This window comes from Trichoderma asperellum, chromosome 6, assembly GCF_020647865.1.
Source record: "Trichoderma asperellum chromosome 6, complete sequence".
NCBI classification, from domain to species: domain Eukaryota; kingdom Fungi; phylum Ascomycota; class Sordariomycetes; order Hypocreales; family Hypocreaceae; genus Trichoderma; species Trichoderma asperellum.
Genome location: NC_089420.1, coordinates 2,012,453 through 2,027,782, shown reverse-complemented (window position 1 = coordinate 2,027,782; position 15,330 = coordinate 2,012,453). Strand labels below are relative to the sequence as shown.

Sequence of the window (15,330 nt, the reverse complement as noted above, 5' to 3'; positions counted from 1 at the left end):
CGGCGTGGTGGAGTCGTCGCCCGTTTGTGGAGAGGAATGACCTGAGACTCTGAGAAGTGACCAGAGCAGTGACTTGCGAATGGCCTTGGAGGCTTCCGAGAGTACTTTGCACGCTGCCGGCGTCTGGAGGCCAGGTACATGCCCGTGTGGTGCTGCATTCCTGGGTCCTCTCCTGGAGATACCGCCATCAGGGTTGCTGGTTCTCGGACCTCAGACCTCTGGCGGGGCGCAAAGCCACGCAGCCGCAGCCACACGGTGCGACTTCGTGCCCTCTTCGTCCCCCGAATGTGGCGCCGGGTCTTCCGCTCTCCACGGACACACGGAGAAGTCGTCGCTCTACTGCTCCTGGCCCGAGGCATTCTCGATCGCCGATTTAGAGGCTATGAGCCTGCCGTCCTTGGCGATTGCAGCAGACGGGCTTGCCGGCAGATAAGGGTCTTCTTGTTGAGGTACCTTATCGTATGCAGAATCCCGAACTGCCACAGTAGAGTCTGTAGCTGTCCTCAACGGTTCCATCCACTTGCAGGCCAAGATGCACCATGCCGCCATGTATGTACTATGCAGTAATTGACTCACGCAAGTTTCCCCTTTTGTTTCTTTATTTATAACTTTTTATCCTTTCTTCGGCACTGCCCTTACATGCGGCATACGCAGGGATGTTTGAGTGAAAATGACGTAGTTTTACATGTTTTGACTTGCAGAAGGGGCTCAAGAATGCAGATACTTGTTCGACTGATGGCTTTCATCATGGTGCATGTCCTGGCTCTATCGATTGAGGCTGAGTTCTTTTAGTATTTTTTTTTTATGACCAGCTGAACTAAAAATTCTCAACAGCCTTGATGGTCGCTTTGTCCCCCCCTTAAACTGGCTTCCTCTCATGGCTTAGTATCTAAAAGTCATTTTCAACCACAGAAAACGAAACGTGGTCTAGATGCCAGCAGGAGGGGCAATTCTGGTGTTTTGTTTGCAGAACGCACAACAAATTGTAATATAGGCAGAACAAAACCACACCAATATGCCCACCTTTAGTAACTGATAACAAAATCCCATGAATTGCCATAAAGTCTGAAGATTTATTGTAGAATCAGAAGCGCATAGCTCGCTTCTGCCGCTTAGACACGGCCGTCCATGTTCACAAGAGAGGAAAACACCCTCGGCATTTTGGCGGGGTGGATAACGGCCCCTCCTCAATGGCCTTGGAGATTGACTACCCTCGCAACAGCATTGAGAATGTGTAGTAAACTGGCGCTTTTTCGATTGCAAAACAATTCCCAGTCTAGATTTTATAGATTCAAAATTTTTCTTCTCTCCTTTTTCGTTTGTTTAGCTGGTCTTTTATTTCTGGTTTCGTGTTCGTAGCGGAGCATAATTACAAAATCGGCCAAGGCCATGAGTCTGTACGGGCAACATCTCCGCCCAGACAAGCTCTCGCGGAGAGGCACCGCTGCTCTCGCAGCAGCGGCCTGTCTGTCTCTCTACCTGCTCGTCCGGCCAGCCTTATCACCGGTTGCAAAGTCTCCCAAGACGAACATCGTCCGCGTCAAGGATCGCGGTGCGGGCGCCGATCCGGAAGACTCCGAAAAGTCGGCGGCCGTGCCGTATCCGCCGGAGCTGTTCCCGGGAGGCCGGGACGTCGAGACGGTGTATGGCACGATCAGGGTCTTCGAGTGGGGTCCTGAGGAAGGCGAGAAGGTGCTTCTGGTCCATGGCATCGGTACGCCGTGCATTGCCATGGGAGACATGGCGTGGGAGTTGGTGAGGAAGGGATATCGAGTTATGCTCTTTGGTAAGGACTTTCTTGTCTCTGTCTTGATGTTGATTTGCCCTCTTGCTTCTACAAATACTTTTGCGTGTGGCAGGCCCTTCATATATGCTTCTGTGTTTGTATTTTCAAAGAACAATGGCAGATATACAGGCAACGACTGTTAGCTTACACTGCGCCGTACGTAGATCTTTTTGGGAGAGGTTACTCTGATGGTCCTTCCGATACGGCATACGACGAGTGCCTCTACACTACTCAGATCCTCCTCGTGCTGGCATCTTCATCGCTCTCCTGGACAGGCGCCTCTTCCTTCCATCTCATTGGCTACTCATTAGGCGGTGCTCTTGTCGCGGCCTTTGCAGCATACCACTCGCACATGGTACGCTCCCTCACTGCCGTCTGCCCAGGAGGCCTCGTGCGAAAGTCGCACATTTCTTGGCAGAGCCGCCTCATGTACTCCCACGGCCTGCTCCCCGAGTGGCTTCTCCAGAGGTGGATGCGATCCCGGCTTGAGCCGCAGCATGGGCAGAGTGCGGATGTGCCCGAAGGCGACGAAGGAGATGTCCACTTTGACGACGTGCAGATTACTGCCGGGAAGAGCTCCGTGAAGGTCGGTGAAGTTATAGGTTGGCAGCTGGAGGCTAATCCGGCATTTGTTGACTCTTACATGAGCACCATTCGCTATTCGCCAATTTACGACCAACACGACAAGATGTGGGCAGTCTTGAGTAAAAAACTCGCTGCTAATCGGGAGCTTGGCCTAGGATTGCAGCGGGTCTGTGTCATTTTGGGGGATAAAGACGCTCTTATTGTGAAAGACGAGTGGATCGAAGATACCAAGGCGGTGTTGGGTGAAGACGGCGTAGACGTTCGTGTGATTCCTGGCAGCCATTCCATTGCTATTTACAAAGGCAAGGAAGTTGTTGACGCAGCCATTTCATCGTGGAAGAGCAGTCGACGTAGGAACGGCAGGTCATCCAAGAACAGTGGAAGTGCAAGCAGCAGCGAGTTTCGGTCCAAGAAGAATAGACATAGAAATTAGAATTATACCAAAATAGATGACTAGCGTTTGTTTTTTAGTCCGATGCTTTGAAAAAAGGGTTCCGCTAAATTAATGCCACTGTTGGTTCCATGTACTTTAAAAGAAAGGAGAGAAACAAGTGCCTGGTTTGTAAACATAGCTTTCAAACGAGGCAGACCGTTCCCAAACGCCCAAGACGCCATAATCCCCAGCGCTTTCCATGCCGTTATATTCAAAAATCAGATCCCAAGCCCCTATTTATCGAGATTTCGAGCCTTGACAAAGCGGTTGATTTGCTCCCTCGTAAGCTTATCATTATACTGTTCGTAACACTCATAAAATGATATAATCTCTTGCGTTGCGTCCACCATGGCGGCAATGTCGACTCCGCTCTCGGCTAGCCAGGCTGCGAAATGCTGTACCCGAGTTATCCTGGCCTCCTGAACCCGTTCTTTGACATCTGGTGTAGACGGAATCTCGGCAAGGATGCCTCCTTGGCCTGATCGAGCTGAGTGTGCCTGGCTCAGCGCAGCTTGTGCGGCAGCCAGGCCAGCAGCGGCAGCCGATCCTGAGGAATTCTGTCCTGGAACAGTGGAATTGGGACGCAGAACTAAAGCTAGGAGGATTGCTACTAGCGCAACGGTGTGAGGCGAGCAGAGAAACGGCAAGTCTGTCATGTAGTGATCGTTGATGATGGACTTGGCGAGCTGCACATCTTCGTCGACCAGGGAGAGCTCGCCGCGCAGAGCCAGCAGGCTTCGATAGGGTTGATGCACAATGAGCTGGGAGCTCATCTCGCTAATGAGGAAGAATTCGCACTCTCCAATCTTGGACGTGTCCAGCCCGATGAAATCCTGCCAGAGCTGCCTAGCCTCTGTCACAATCAGACGAATGTGCTGTGGTGACTCTTCCATCTTGCAGGCCAGGTATATCGCGGTCGTGATGACGAGATAGGGGTTCGTGCGACGGATCTCGACTCGAGTGTAGAAGCGCTTCAGGTAGACCTGCGCCGTGGCCATGGCCTGCTGGCGGATGGTGAGGCGCTTCCCCAGCCTCAGCAACTCTGTTGAGAGGGAGGGAGGGTTAGCTGGAAACGACAGCATCACGGGGCGCTGCTAGCAACTCACGCTGATTGAAGTAAATGGCTAGATGCCTTGGCTGCGGGAGAGGAAACATGCGCACGAGCTCGGTGTTCTCCTCCTCCAGCTTCTGTCGCATCGAGGCGAGCTCATCTTTGGTAAATAGCCAATATCGCTTCTGCGTCGACTCCCAGTAGTTGGCGGACATGGCTGTGGAGCAGGAGGCCGCGAAGGCGCCTCTCCCTCCGACAGCGAGATAAGACGTGTATCTCTCTTAAAGGAACGTGTAACGACTGACCCAGGTTTGGATAAGTGATGATTGTTAGGTTGAAAGGAAGCGTGTCGCATAATCCTGTATGTAATACTGCAGTACTACCCATTTCCTCCAATCTACGCTCAGACAGGCGAGGCTGCGGGGCGATAAGCGATATGCCTTATCCTTATCAAATCAACCCCCCTTATTTGCCCCAAACCAAACACCTGCGATTTATTACGTAGTGGTCGCTAACCCCCCCGTAGCACAGCACTACCAAGGCTATTCCTCCCTAAAAGAGCCGCCGTTAACCCGCGGCCTTCCATCCTGCTACTCCCGAGCTACGACGTCAGTTGCTGTCCCCATTTCTCAATTGGCATCGCCCGCCAGATCGCAAGCTTCCAGACCTCTACGATGCGGTTGAGATAACACCAGAACGACACAAGACGACGTGCCTGCAGATTTCTTCAACCCATAGCGGCATCCCAATTGCCGCTTCGACGTCGCCTTCGAGACATGCCAGAGCCATGACACAGTCTAGACCAGCTACCGAGGTGGAGAAAGGGCTTCATGAGCCGCAAATCCAGCATCATGACCGCGTTGAGAGTCTCTGGGCTCGGCTGGAGCCCAGCGCCAGCGGAGAGCTGGACCTCAAGGGCCTGAAGAAGGGCTTTAAAAAGATAGATCACCGTAAGAAGCTTTCTCTCTCTCTCTCTTTTGCGCCTTTGCGCATCCTACCCCACAATAAGTATCTGGATGTGGATGTTGACTTTTTTTTTCTCTTTTGCAAACAGCACTGAAGAATGCGGATGCGATGCTGAAAAAGATCATGAACGAGGTGGATACCAACGGCGACGGAAAGATTCAATATGAAGGTACATAAAAACAATTGTTCCTGGCGTGCGCAGGCCGCCTTGTATAAAGCTACAGCTAGCTACAGCTACTGACTCGGAGCTTTTTTTCTTTGACTTGCTAGAATTCCGAGATTTTGTGCGGCAAGCGGAGCGCCAACTCTACGACCTGTTCAAATCCATCGATCGCGACGGCAACGGGAAGCTGGATAAGTCAGAGCTCCAAACGGCATTCAAGGCTGCGGGGTTGACGGTGTCGAACCGAAGACTCAATGATTTTTTCAGCGACATGGACCTGAACAATGATGGATATGTTAGCTTTGACGAATGGCGGTAAGCACTTCTTCTGATTCACAGACCATATCTTTGTTTTTGCAATGACATAGATGGGGGCCGTTTATTGGTCTTTGGTGGATCGCTGTCAGGCGCACGATGCCAAGGGGTCATGTGCCTCGGTCTTAAGCTGGGGACATGGGCACTCTGAACACCACAAGACCGATCACCAACAAACGCCCTGTTTGTGCCCTCTGATATATATGCCTCACGAAAAAAAAAAAGGCCCCGAATGGCGAAAAAGAATCCACCAGCTGACCGAGTTATCCCAGGAATTTCCTGCTCTTCATGCCGGGGAACCAGGATGCGTCTCATCTCCATGCCGTCCTGTCCTTCTATTACTCGGTGGTTAATGTCACGCCTGAGGGAGACTCCCTCGTGAGTGGGGAAACATTGGAAGGCTTAGGTAGGGCCGGTTCTTCTAGCTCTTTTCTTAATATCCTCTTCGGCTCTCTTCTAAGAGTGGCCTTTCCTTCGTCCTATCCGAGGACGCCCCCAGAGCTTCCATCACCTCCTCCACCGCCTCCTCCGCAAGCCGCTGGGATAGCGGACCCAGAGCTCCAAGTGCGGCTACAACATGCAAGAGGAAATTTTGTTGACGCGACGGCGCATGCGTCTGCTATCGAGATTTCAGAAGTCGAGCAGGACCCGTCAGGGGCAGATGGTGCCATTACACAGACCGACGGCGATGGCATCTCAGTCGACCACCGTGAAGAGTCCTCTACCGGAGCTTTACCGACAAAAAAGAAGAAGTTTAGACTGACAGACTTTGCTCCCCATCCAGGTTACTTCCTTGCGGGTGCCATCGCCGGTGGAGTGTCGCGGACGGCCACTGCTCCGCTCGACCGATTGAAGGTGTATCTGCTTGTCAATACCAACAGCGGTGCCGAGACGGCCATAGGGGCTCTGAAGCAGGGCCGCGTCATTGATGCCCTGAGAAACGCAGCCAGGCCTTTCAGCGATGCTATGAAAGACCTGTATCGATCGGGCGGAATCCGCAGCTTTTTTGCCGGTAAGCATTTTAAATCATTATATTGATGAGCAATGAATGTCCTTTGCACGATGAGGCTGACCAATGGCCGTTTAAAAAAACAACAGGCAACGGATTAAATGTGATAAAGATCATGCCGGAGACAGCCATCAAGTTCGGATCATACGAAGCGGCTAAGCGAGTGCTGGCAAATTTCGAGGGCCATGGAGATGCCAGAAATATCAACTCGTATTCAAAATTTGTTGCTGGCGGCCTGGCTGGAATGATTGCCCAGTACGTAGCAGCTGTTGGGCCCAAGCGACTTGGTGTTGCTATGAGTTTAGATTTTCTTTCTTGCTGATCATGTCTTTCAAAATAGGTTCTGCGTCTATCCCCTAGATACCCTCAAATTCCGACTTCAGTGCGAAACTGTCAAAGATGGCCTGACGGGAAGCGCCCTCGTTCGACAGACGGCCAAGAAAATGTATGCAGATGGCGGTCTGCGAGCCTGCTATCGAGGTGTGGCTATGGGGTTGATCGGCATGTTCCCATATAGTGCCATCGACATGGGAACATTTGAATTTCTCAAGAAGACTTACCGCATCCGCTATGCCAAATATGCGGGATGCCACGAAGATGATGCTGAACCCGGTAATATCGCCACGGGAATTATCGGCGCAACATCCGGAGCCTTTGGCGCGTCGGTTGTCTACCCACTCAACGTGGTTCGAACACGATTACAAACGCAAGGCACAGTGATGCATCCTCAAACATATACAGGAATTTGGGACGTTACGCAAAAGACGATCCAGCATGAAGGATTCCGCGGACTCTACAAGGGCCTGACGCCGAACCTTCTTAAAGTTGCCCCAGCGTTGAGTATAACGTGGGTGGTGTACGAAAACGCAAAACGCATTCTCGCACTGCACTGATTAGTGAAAATCAGGGTAGCTGCAACATCACGGAGCTGATGAGAAGCATAGAGGAAAGGATATGATGATGATACCACACACGCATCTATTTTACTGCATTAGCATTGTCGATCTCATTTGTCGGACATAATGGTTGGATGGTTGGAAGCGAGCTTCATTCGCATTTGGAAGGCCTTTTTTTTTTTTTCTTTTCTTTTTTTGTGACTGTTTGTTTAAGCTGGACCTATGTAGTAGAAAGGAGGACTGGCGGCTGGTTTTAGACGTATCATGGGGCGGTATTGATCATTGCCACATATTTATTTGAGGGCTTGGATGCGATGGACTGAAGAAAGGAAGGGAAAGAAAAGGAAAGAAAAGAAAACATTATTCCATTTTACACTTTGGTTTCAGTGGGGAAGATGAATTAGAACGGGGGGGTAGAAGAAAGGCAACCTTTGATCCATGCGCATGGTTCTCGAGACACGAAAAAGTGCCATCAATCCAGGTACCATTTTATAGACTCTGTACACTGAGAAAATTCAATTTTGAATCTTAAAACAATGAAACAAAGCATTGTAAACAAACTGGGCAACCTGAAGATGAAGAAAGAACAGAGGAGTAGAAATGGGCACATTGCCAATATGGGGGGTCATGGCTTCGGGCTCGGTACCCGGAAAAGTGGAGACGAGGAGCTCCGTGACCGGTGGCAAAGGCCGGGGGGGATTTCATTGGAGCCGGGGCTCGCATGTTTTTGCCTTTGCCTGGCGCAGAACTATCGAGCAGCAGGGATGGATGGATGGATGGGGATACATGCATGCATGCATGCATTTGAGTTGGAGGGGGAAAAAAAGAAACAGGTCGTAATGCTAGTCTAAAGCTACGTGATATGACTACATTTGGTGGCAAAAGGAAGGGCGCGTAGAATGGCCATCGTTATCGCCATGAAGGACAAGAATGACGAACACCCTATCGTCGCTTGGTGGGTTACGTGCCTGATTACGCCAGCCGGCAGGTCATTTCCGGGGGGTACTGTACCTAGGACAGAGATATGGAGAGTTGGAGAGACAGAAAAAAAGACAAAGCAGCACGTGTGCGGCACTCCCGGCCCGTAGCGAGCTTATGGCGCCGTAGGTTAATGAGGAGAAGCTGGGTGGTTTTGACCTAGCCCGATCCTTTGGGGGACTTTTGCAAGGGCACTAGCGGGCTGGTTTGGCTGGTTGGTAATGGCACCTGAAGCTTGTTGGATCCAACAGAGATTTTCCCTTTTGTTGTATCTCTGGATATTGGAGAGATGGAGGGTTTGGTACGAGTTGAGAGGAAAAAAGAAACAACTGCCTCTCTCTTAATTGGACCACCGAGACGGCGAATTGTTGCCTGTCAGAATTGGCCATCCTTCTGCAATTCTCTATATACCAGGCGCTAGCCCACTCGTTTTCATCGTATCGTCTAGCGCACGCACAGCGGATACAAGTACAGCGAGTGGAGGTGTGGAGAGCCGCGGAGAGGAGGAGAACAGGAAGCTCCCCCAGACGGCTGTCCAGAACACAACCTGCACATTACCAGGTGTCGACGCACGAGCTGGCTGCCCAGCTGCGGTGGCCACAGGTAGCAGCCAGGTAGCGACGAGGTAGCGCTGAGCCGCCAATGTGCAGCAGTTGGCCTATCAACGAATTCAAGTCGCCGTGCTTGGCGTGCGATTTCGTCCAACACCACCGCTGCGTTTTCTCTCTCGCGCTCTCTTTCCTCTCTTCGCCTCTCTTCTTCTCTTCTACTTGCTCCGTTTGCCAGTAAGACTTGTCTGCTTGACGAGATACGAGCGCGCGCTCTCTCGCCTGGTTGGCTGGTCCTCTGCATTGACTTCTGCTAACCTCCTGCATGCTCTGAACCCACAAGCCGTGGTGCAACCCACTTTGCCGTTTCTGCGGGCAGTAGCCTCGTCTTAGACGACGACAGGCTTTCGTCAGCTCTTGAAATACCCGCGCAGCGTTTGACTTTTTCTGTTTCACTTCTGCTCTGCTGCCCGCGTTCCCCATATTCGCAGACGCCACCGGCCTTGATTCGAGCCATGCCGGCCCCATACTCCGACAACCTGTACTCCGGGCACGACAACCCCTGGGAGGATGAGCAGCAGCACGACGACAGCAGTGCGCTGTCGCCCGCCGACGGCTACTTCCACGCGTCGTCGTCTGGGCTAGACGAGGCCGCAACGTCATCGCAGCCCTCCCCGGCGCGCCAGTCGTCCAGCGTGCCCTTTGTGCCCAATGTCATGGTGGAGGACCCGACGCTGCAGGAGGACCACGCCGCCGCAAAGGCGAGAGAGGCCGCGGAGGAGAGCCGCATAAATAGAGCTGCTGCCGGCGGCTCGACTCCCTTTGACGACCGCCAGCCGCATCACCACCCTTCAGTGGCTCACGAGGCCAGCTTCTACCCGCCCGCTCACCCTTCCCGTGCTCCTCCGCCTGCCTCCCCGGCTGCTGCATATCCCCAGTTCCAGCCTCATCGCCACCTGGGCTCGTCGTCGGCCTCAGCGTCGTCGTCATCTGCCTCCCCCTCCGGCCACTATCACCGGCGTAGCATTGACGAAGAGGTTTCGTCGTTCCAGCCTGCGGGTTCTATGGGCCAGCCTGCAAACCAGTACACGGTCCATCGACAAACCGACGCACCTCCGGCATACTCTCCTTCGGCCTCGTCACCGCCGCTGTCTTCTGGCTATCAGACATTTACGCCTCCACAAGCGGCTGCACAGTCCGAAGCCATGGGCGTGCCTGAGGAGAACCAGAATTTGCTTCCACGACAGCCTGAGTCTATGGGTGGAGCGCCCAATGGACCCCAAGAGACATTGTGGCGAAGATTCAAACGTAACACCAACACGAGAAAGAGGGTTCGCACCATCCTTGGCGTCCTTGTTATACTTTCCATTGTAATTGCGTTGTTTGGCGGCAGCATTGGCGTGCGCGACAACGACAGGGTGAGTCCGCTATGAAAAACTATAAAAGAAAGCTTATATATACACTTTAACCATCTAACACCATGACCAACTAGAAGAAGCCTGGCATCATTGACAAGTCACCCGTGAAAGCGCCCCCAACTAACAACCCTCCCCCCAACATGGTGTGGCCTCCTAGCAACAACTGCTTGGGTGGGCCCTTCAAGGACTCAAAGATCAACGAGGTTGTCAGCTTCGGTAGCAGCAAAAAGCTTAGCATTATCCAAACCATCGAGAAAGACGGCAGAAACCGCCGGGGGCCCACGCCAAACGTCTATGGCGAGGTCATCTTACAGCCTGTTGATACCTCCTCTTCCGGACAGATTCAGCTTGAAATCGTCACCAACGACGAAGATCTGCATGTCGATGTCGACTTCAACAAGCGAGACCAACAGTTCAAGGTGACTGTTCCCCGCTGGGTCGACTGGAGGGAGCCCAGCTGGCGGCCCTGCATCCAGATTAGAATCACCGTCTCTGTCCCTCGTGAGGCTCAGCTCGAATCGCTTCACGTTGAGACTGTTCAACTCAACGTCGCTATCAAAGATGGCTTCGTCCTTAGCTCTGTTACCGATGCTCAGATCAAGACTGTTACAGGAGATGTGGTTACGGGCCGCTTGTCGTCGGGCGATGTGGCACCGTACACTTTGGCCTCTCGGAGCATCATCATTGATACCGTCAGCGGCGATGTTATCGGCTGGTTCCCTCTATACGACCTCGTCAAGATCCACAGCGTTTCTGGCGATATCAAGACGGATCTTACTCCAAAGCCGTCACAGGATAAGAAGCCTGAACAGGCCGTGCTCAATGTCGAGTCTGTTTCCGGAGATATCAAGCTAGTTGAGCCTTTGCTCAGCAACAAGCGCGATGACGAATTCCCTCCGCGAGACTACGTCGTTGGCGTGTCCTCGTCTTCTGGCGACATTACCGCTGAGCTGGCTTTTACATCAAAAGCAAAGATTGAGACCATCTCTGGCCACCAAAAGTTGAAGCTGCTGCCCCTCTTTGGATCTAGTTCGTCCCAGCCTATCCTTTCGACCGACACAAAGAGTGGAGGGACTACGTTGACGCTGCTGGAGCCATTGTGGAAGGAGCCTGCAGCCGGTTACCTCGACCACATGACGCCGTCAAAGGACAAGAACTCAAAGTTGGATAACTACGACGAACCTTGGATCATTATCCACCCCGACCAGCAACTGAACAAGCTTCCGGGCCAGAAACGTGCACCCACTATGAATGCCAGCGGTGGAGGTGATGGGTTGACCCGTCTCAAGTCTCACCACGCATCCATTAGCGGCGATTTCAGGCTCAACTACCCTGTTTCATGGGAAGGAAAGTTTCTCTTGACGTCTCTTTCAGGCTCCCAGGACATTCGAGGCGATGATTTGCACTTTAAACGATCTGGAGGTATCATTAAGCGCATTGAGGGAACCAAGGGCGATGGCAAATCTGACCTGACCATTGATTCTATGTCTGGCCGCGAGGAGCTGGTATTTGCAAATGCTTGAATGATGAAGTAACTTTTTTTTTCTTTCTTTCTTTCTTTCTTTCTTTCTTTTTACAATGATGATGATGACGATGATGGTGTAGAGTTTATTTTGGGACGATACCATAAGGAGATGTTGACAAAGACAGAGAAAAAGAAATACAATGTTGGTGGATATGGAGAGATGCTAGTTAATTCACATTAGGACATGAAGCGTGGTAACATGCTCAGAGACGTATACGGCGATTTTTGCTTTTTCTTTTTCTTTTTCTTTTCTTTTTTTTTTTTCAAACAGAAGAGGAAGCACAACGAATTAATGGACTTTTTTTTTTTTTCTTAACCAATGATATGTGGGGAGGAGTGCTGAAACGTAGCAAACATGTACTTGTTTCTTTCTTTTTGCATGGTAGTACAGTACAATATGAAATTTTATTATTATAAACAAAATAAGTTATGAATGCCAAATGAGAATGAGAATAACTATTCGTTTATATATATATTAAAGAAACAAGGAAAGCAATGCCTCAAACACCATCAGCATCAGTATATCAGTATTTGCTCAATGTCATTGTATGTACCAATCGTGCACGCTCGTGTATTGTGTGTCAGGTTCCCACAAGAAAAACAAGGCAGGAAAACAAAAAAAAAAAAAAAAAAAAAAAAAAAAGAAAAAGAAAAGGGGCACTTTGGCCTAAACCCTCTCGAAACAGAGAATAAGGGAAAAGAAAGCCGCAGTTCAGCTAAATAGTAAAAAAAAAAAAATTCTCATTTTCTGAACTAGACAAACGACAAGTAAGGGTATCGGTTGAAAAAAATAATAACATGAGAAAGAAAAAAAAAGAAGAAGAAGAAAAAAAAAGAAGTAAAGATTAAGCCATCGTTCCAAAACCAAAAAGGTATTCAACCTGGAAGAAGTAAAAAAAAAAAAAAAAAAAAAAAAAAAAAAAAGAGCCAACCCCCGTTTCATGTAGTCCAGTTCAGATCGGTATATGTCTCGTTCCCAAAAATGTGCTTCTTTCCATCAAAATAGTCATATAGCGTGATATTAATCATCATCATTTTCATCTCATCTCGTTATGGTTTTTTTTCTCTCCCCTTTTCATCGTTTTTGCTTTTACGCCAATACGCGAATTGCAGACCATAGACTCTGACAAATGCCATATTATGCCGCCTCATGCTGTACCGTATATGTGTCAATATTAAGCCATTTAATCTGAGTAACTTGTCTCTTTCTGGCTCTTATCATTATATACTCCTCCCATCATCTTTCGTCAAGAAAAAAAAAGGGGGGAAAGAAATCATTCTTCTACCGACCAGGGCAGGTCTCTATTGCCGACTTCAGTGCACGTCAAGTACGCAATGCTGTCAGCCACTCGGCTGGAGCCGCTCAAGTCCAGCTCAAGGCCACTGTTCATAAGGGGCCGGACCACAGATCGGGCCATGGCCTTGAGCTCGTCCATGCGCTTCTCGAACCGCCGCAGGTTCTCCCGGCTGTAGAACTCGGGTGTCAGTTTCAGAAACTTCTTGCATTCATCGTGACCCAGAAACGTGTCGGGGTTGTCGGACCCGAGAGTGCGGTACGCTCTTCCGACAGAAGTCAGCGCCGGCGGGGCCGGCGGAGGAGGAGGTGGATCGGCGGGGCGGTTCTCTCGAGATCCGGGGCGGTGCCGATACTCGGGCGGAGGCTGAGGAGTGGTGTTGTCGGCGATCCATTGGCGGAAGAGGCTCGTGGCCAGCCAGTCGAGGTAGCCGTTGTTGGGGGTGACGCGCTCGCCCCTGGACGTGTTGAGGTTGAGGCGGAACAGGCGGCCCTCGACACGGCTGACGGTCTCCTCCAGCTCATCCACCTTGTCCTCGATGATGTCCAGCACAATGTCGGGCATGGTGGCGCGCAGGCTGCGCTCGCCGGCGGGCCACTGGCCGACGACATGGATGAGGGCCTCCTGGAAGATGACCTTGCTGCGCGCAAGATAGCCGAGGCGGAGGTAGGAAATGGGGTATTTTGCAATCTGCTTCCACAGGCGTGACTGGAACTGCAGCAAGTGGTGGTCTACGCGAGGCCCGATGACGGCCAGGGCATCGTATTGGTCTGCCAGCGTCAAGAGGCTCTTGCACTGCACGTAGGCGTCGGCAACGTTGATGCTGTCCAGGACCGGCGGGTAGTTGTAAAAGGTGCGGAACAGATTGTCGTAATCGCGCAGCAGGTCCTCGTCGGCCTGCGACAGCGTCTGGGGCTGGGCGCCGAGGCTCATAACAGACCGCGAGTAGTCGCGCTTGGATGAGTGCGAGTAGCTGCTGCTCTTGTGATGAGAGGAGCGCGAGGACTTGGGCGCCTGGCCAAAGAGAGAAGCCGTTGCCATCGGCCGGGGATCCTCGCGAGGCTCGTCTCGTTGCACCAGCATAGGAATGTCATTCGGCCCCGAGCCGGAATCCAGTTCGTATCGCCATTTTTTCCTCGGCGCCGCATGCTCCGTGTCTGTTGCCTCCCCGCCGTCCTCACCGATGCGAGACAGTTCGTGACCGCTAGGGAGCAGCGGCTGCGCCCGCGACCACTCAACCGACGTGCTCGCCTCGAAGAAGCCGCTGCATCGCGTCAGAGTGTGTCGGTGCAGCAGATATCGGTTCTCGACAGAGCCTGCGCGGATCAGGATTTCGACGTCGCCGCTGTGGGAGAAGACGGGGAATTCATTCTGCGGCAGATACGAGCTGGCGGCTCCGACTGTTGAGCGATTGTAGCGCTTGCTGCGAGCCGACGGCCGGGAGACCAGGGACGAGGTGCCGCGGATTGCGAGAGATGGCGCTGGATCGGGTTGAGAGACCATGGGGATCAGATGGCGCGGGCGACGAGACGAGACGAGACGAGGCGAGGCGATGCGAAATCCGGCTCTGGCGGTGTTTATTCTTGGGCACGGCAGCTTCTCTCCCAGCCGTGGACTGCTGCATCAGCGAGCAAAAAGCGTTAAAGCCAGCCGGCCCTGGTATCTGCAAAAGGTGGTGGTTGGAGTGGGGGACGACCGAATTTTTCCTGTCGCAACAGCAGCTGAGTCTCTAGCGAACCCTGCGCGAGAACATGGCCAGCGAGGAAAGAGGGAGAGGAGAGGGAAGAAGAGAAGAGAAGAAGAGAGAGAAAAAAAAAGCGCTGATCGCCGTTCCGGTTTGTCGTATCGTGTCGTGTCGTGTGCGTGCATGCAGCTGAAGGCAGACTCGGTGGGCCAGTCGCCAGCAACTGTTCCGCCCACTGCTGCAGTTAGCCTCGCCATGCAAGACGCCCGCGAAACCGAAAAGCCGGACGCCTGTAGCTCCAAGCTCGGGTGGCAACAGCGCGGCAAATCAGAGGCGCCAGCGGTGGCCACCCCTGAAGACGGCCCTGTAGAGGGGTTGAAATGCCGCTGCTTGATCCACTGGGGCCACGCTGATGGTTGCCTCCATATCTCGACTGTTTGCAGGTAGAGACGCTTGCAGCATATATCAGCTGCCACCTGTGATTAGTGGCAGCAGCATCGTCTATGCATACAGCAGAAGAGAACGGGAGACGAAGGGTTAAAAAGAAAAAAGAAAAAGAAAAAAGCGATGGTAGGGATGCTGCTGCTGGCCACCCCTTGTCCGGTACTTGGGCAGCTCGAGAGCTGTTTCCAGCCAGAAGAGCTAGAGCAGCATCTCGAGACCTGCTTTGCATGACCC

General features: G+C 52.1%; 6 protein-coding genes across 6 annotated transcripts; 4 read left to right on the top strand and 2 right to left on the bottom strand.

Moving 5' to 3' along the window:
- Positions 1 to 79: 79 nt before the first annotated feature.
- TrAFT101_010118 (uncharacterized protein) lies at positions 80 to 433 on the top strand (the record flags this gene model as incomplete). Its single annotated transcript, XM_066128844.1, has 1 exon — positions 80 to 433. One exon carries the CDS (start codon positions 80 to 82, stop codon positions 431 to 433), a length of 354 nt encoding a protein of 117 aa, XP_065984969.1.
- A 420-nt stretch (positions 434 to 853) lies between these two features.
- On the top strand, positions 854 to 2,831 carry TrAFT101_010117 (uncharacterized protein). The gene is made up of 2 exons (XM_024908016.2): positions 854 to 1,786; positions 1,951 to 2,831. The coding sequence occupies exons 1-2, from the start codon at positions 1,390 to 1,392 to the stop codon at positions 2,802 to 2,804; spliced, it is 1,251 nt and encodes a 416-aa protein (XP_024760941.1). The 5' UTR covers positions 854 to 1,389; the 3' UTR covers positions 2,805 to 2,831.
- SSN8 (RNA polymerase II holoenzyme cyclin-like subunit) lies at positions 2,534 to 4,210 on the bottom strand. The gene is made up of 2 exons (XM_024899959.2): positions 3,911 to 4,210; positions 2,534 to 3,846 (listed from the first exon to the last, which is right to left on the bottom strand). The coding sequence occupies exons 1-2, from the start codon at positions 4,068 to 4,070 to the stop codon at positions 3,038 to 3,040; spliced, it is 969 nt and encodes a 322-aa protein (XP_024760942.1). The 5' UTR covers positions 4,071 to 4,210; the 3' UTR covers positions 2,534 to 3,037.
- A 181-nt stretch (positions 4,211 to 4,391) lies between these two features.
- Positions 4,392 to 7,716, top strand: TrAFT101_010115 (uncharacterized protein). Its single transcript, XM_066128843.1, has 7 exons — positions 4,392 to 4,805; positions 4,910 to 4,990; positions 5,092 to 5,299; positions 5,572 to 5,705; positions 6,084 to 6,311; positions 6,398 to 6,563; positions 6,649 to 7,716. Exons 1-7 carry the CDS (start codon positions 4,643 to 4,645, stop codon positions 7,199 to 7,201), a joined length of 1,533 nt encoding a protein of 510 aa, XP_065984968.1. The 5' UTR covers positions 4,392 to 4,642; the 3' UTR covers positions 7,202 to 7,716.
- A 1,188-nt stretch (positions 7,717 to 8,904) lies between these two features.
- On the top strand, positions 8,905 to 12,113 carry TrAFT101_010114 (uncharacterized protein). Its single transcript, XM_066128842.1, has 2 exons — positions 8,905 to 10,148; positions 10,226 to 12,113. Exons 1-2 carry the CDS (start codon positions 9,246 to 9,248, stop codon positions 11,669 to 11,671), a joined length of 2,349 nt encoding a protein of 782 aa, XP_065984967.1. The 5' UTR covers positions 8,905 to 9,245; the 3' UTR covers positions 11,672 to 12,113.
- Positions 12,114 to 12,605: 492 nt separating this feature from the next.
- TrAFT101_010113 (uncharacterized protein) lies at positions 12,606 to 14,709 on the bottom strand. Its single transcript, XM_024910963.2, has one exon. The coding sequence runs from the start codon at positions 14,469 to 14,471 to the stop codon at positions 12,948 to 12,950; it is 1,524 nt and encodes a 507-aa protein (XP_024760945.1). The 5' UTR covers positions 14,472 to 14,709; the 3' UTR covers positions 12,606 to 12,947.
- Positions 14,710 to 15,330: the final 621 nt, after the last annotated feature.

Excerpts from the sequence above, each read along its gene's own strand:
- TrAFT101_010113 (XM_024910963.2), bottom strand. The coding sequence starts at position 14,471 with ATGGTCTCTCAACCCGATCCAGCGCCATCTCTCGCAATCCGCGGCACC.
- TrAFT101_010115 (XM_066128843.1), top strand. The coding sequence starts at position 4,643 with ATGACACAGTCTAGACCAGCTACCGAGGTGGAGAAAGGGCTTCATGAG. Across the intron at positions 5,300-5,571 it reads GTTAGCTTTGACGAATGGCG|GAATTTCCTGCTCTTCATGC; the intron begins GTAAGCACTTCT and ends GAGTTATCCCAG. Across the intron at positions 5,706-6,083 it reads GGAAACATTGGAAGGCTTAG|GTTACTTCCTTGCGGGTGCC; the intron begins GTAGGGCCGGTT and ends CTCCCCATCCAG.
- TrAFT101_010117 (XM_024908016.2), top strand. The coding sequence starts at position 1,390 with ATGAGTCTGTACGGGCAACATCTCCGCCCAGACAAGCTCTCGCGGAGA. Across the intron at positions 1,787-1,950 it reads ATATCGAGTTATGCTCTTTG|ATCTTTTTGGGAGAGGTTAC; the intron begins GTAAGGACTTTC and ends CGCCGTACGTAG.
- SSN8 (XM_024899959.2), bottom strand. The coding sequence starts at position 4,070 with ATGTCCGCCAACTACTGGGAGTCGACGCAGAAGCGATATTGGCTATTT. Across the intron at positions 3,847-3,910 it reads AGCCATTTACTTCAATCAGC|AGTTGCTGAGGCTGGGGAAG; the intron begins GTGAGTTGCTAG and ends CCCTCTCAACAG.
- TrAFT101_010114 (XM_066128842.1), top strand. The coding sequence starts at position 9,246 with ATGCCGGCCCCATACTCCGACAACCTGTACTCCGGGCACGACAACCCC. Across the intron at positions 10,149-10,225 it reads GCGTGCGCGACAACGACAGG|AAGCCTGGCATCATTGACAA; the intron begins GTGAGTCCGCTA and ends ACCAACTAGAAG.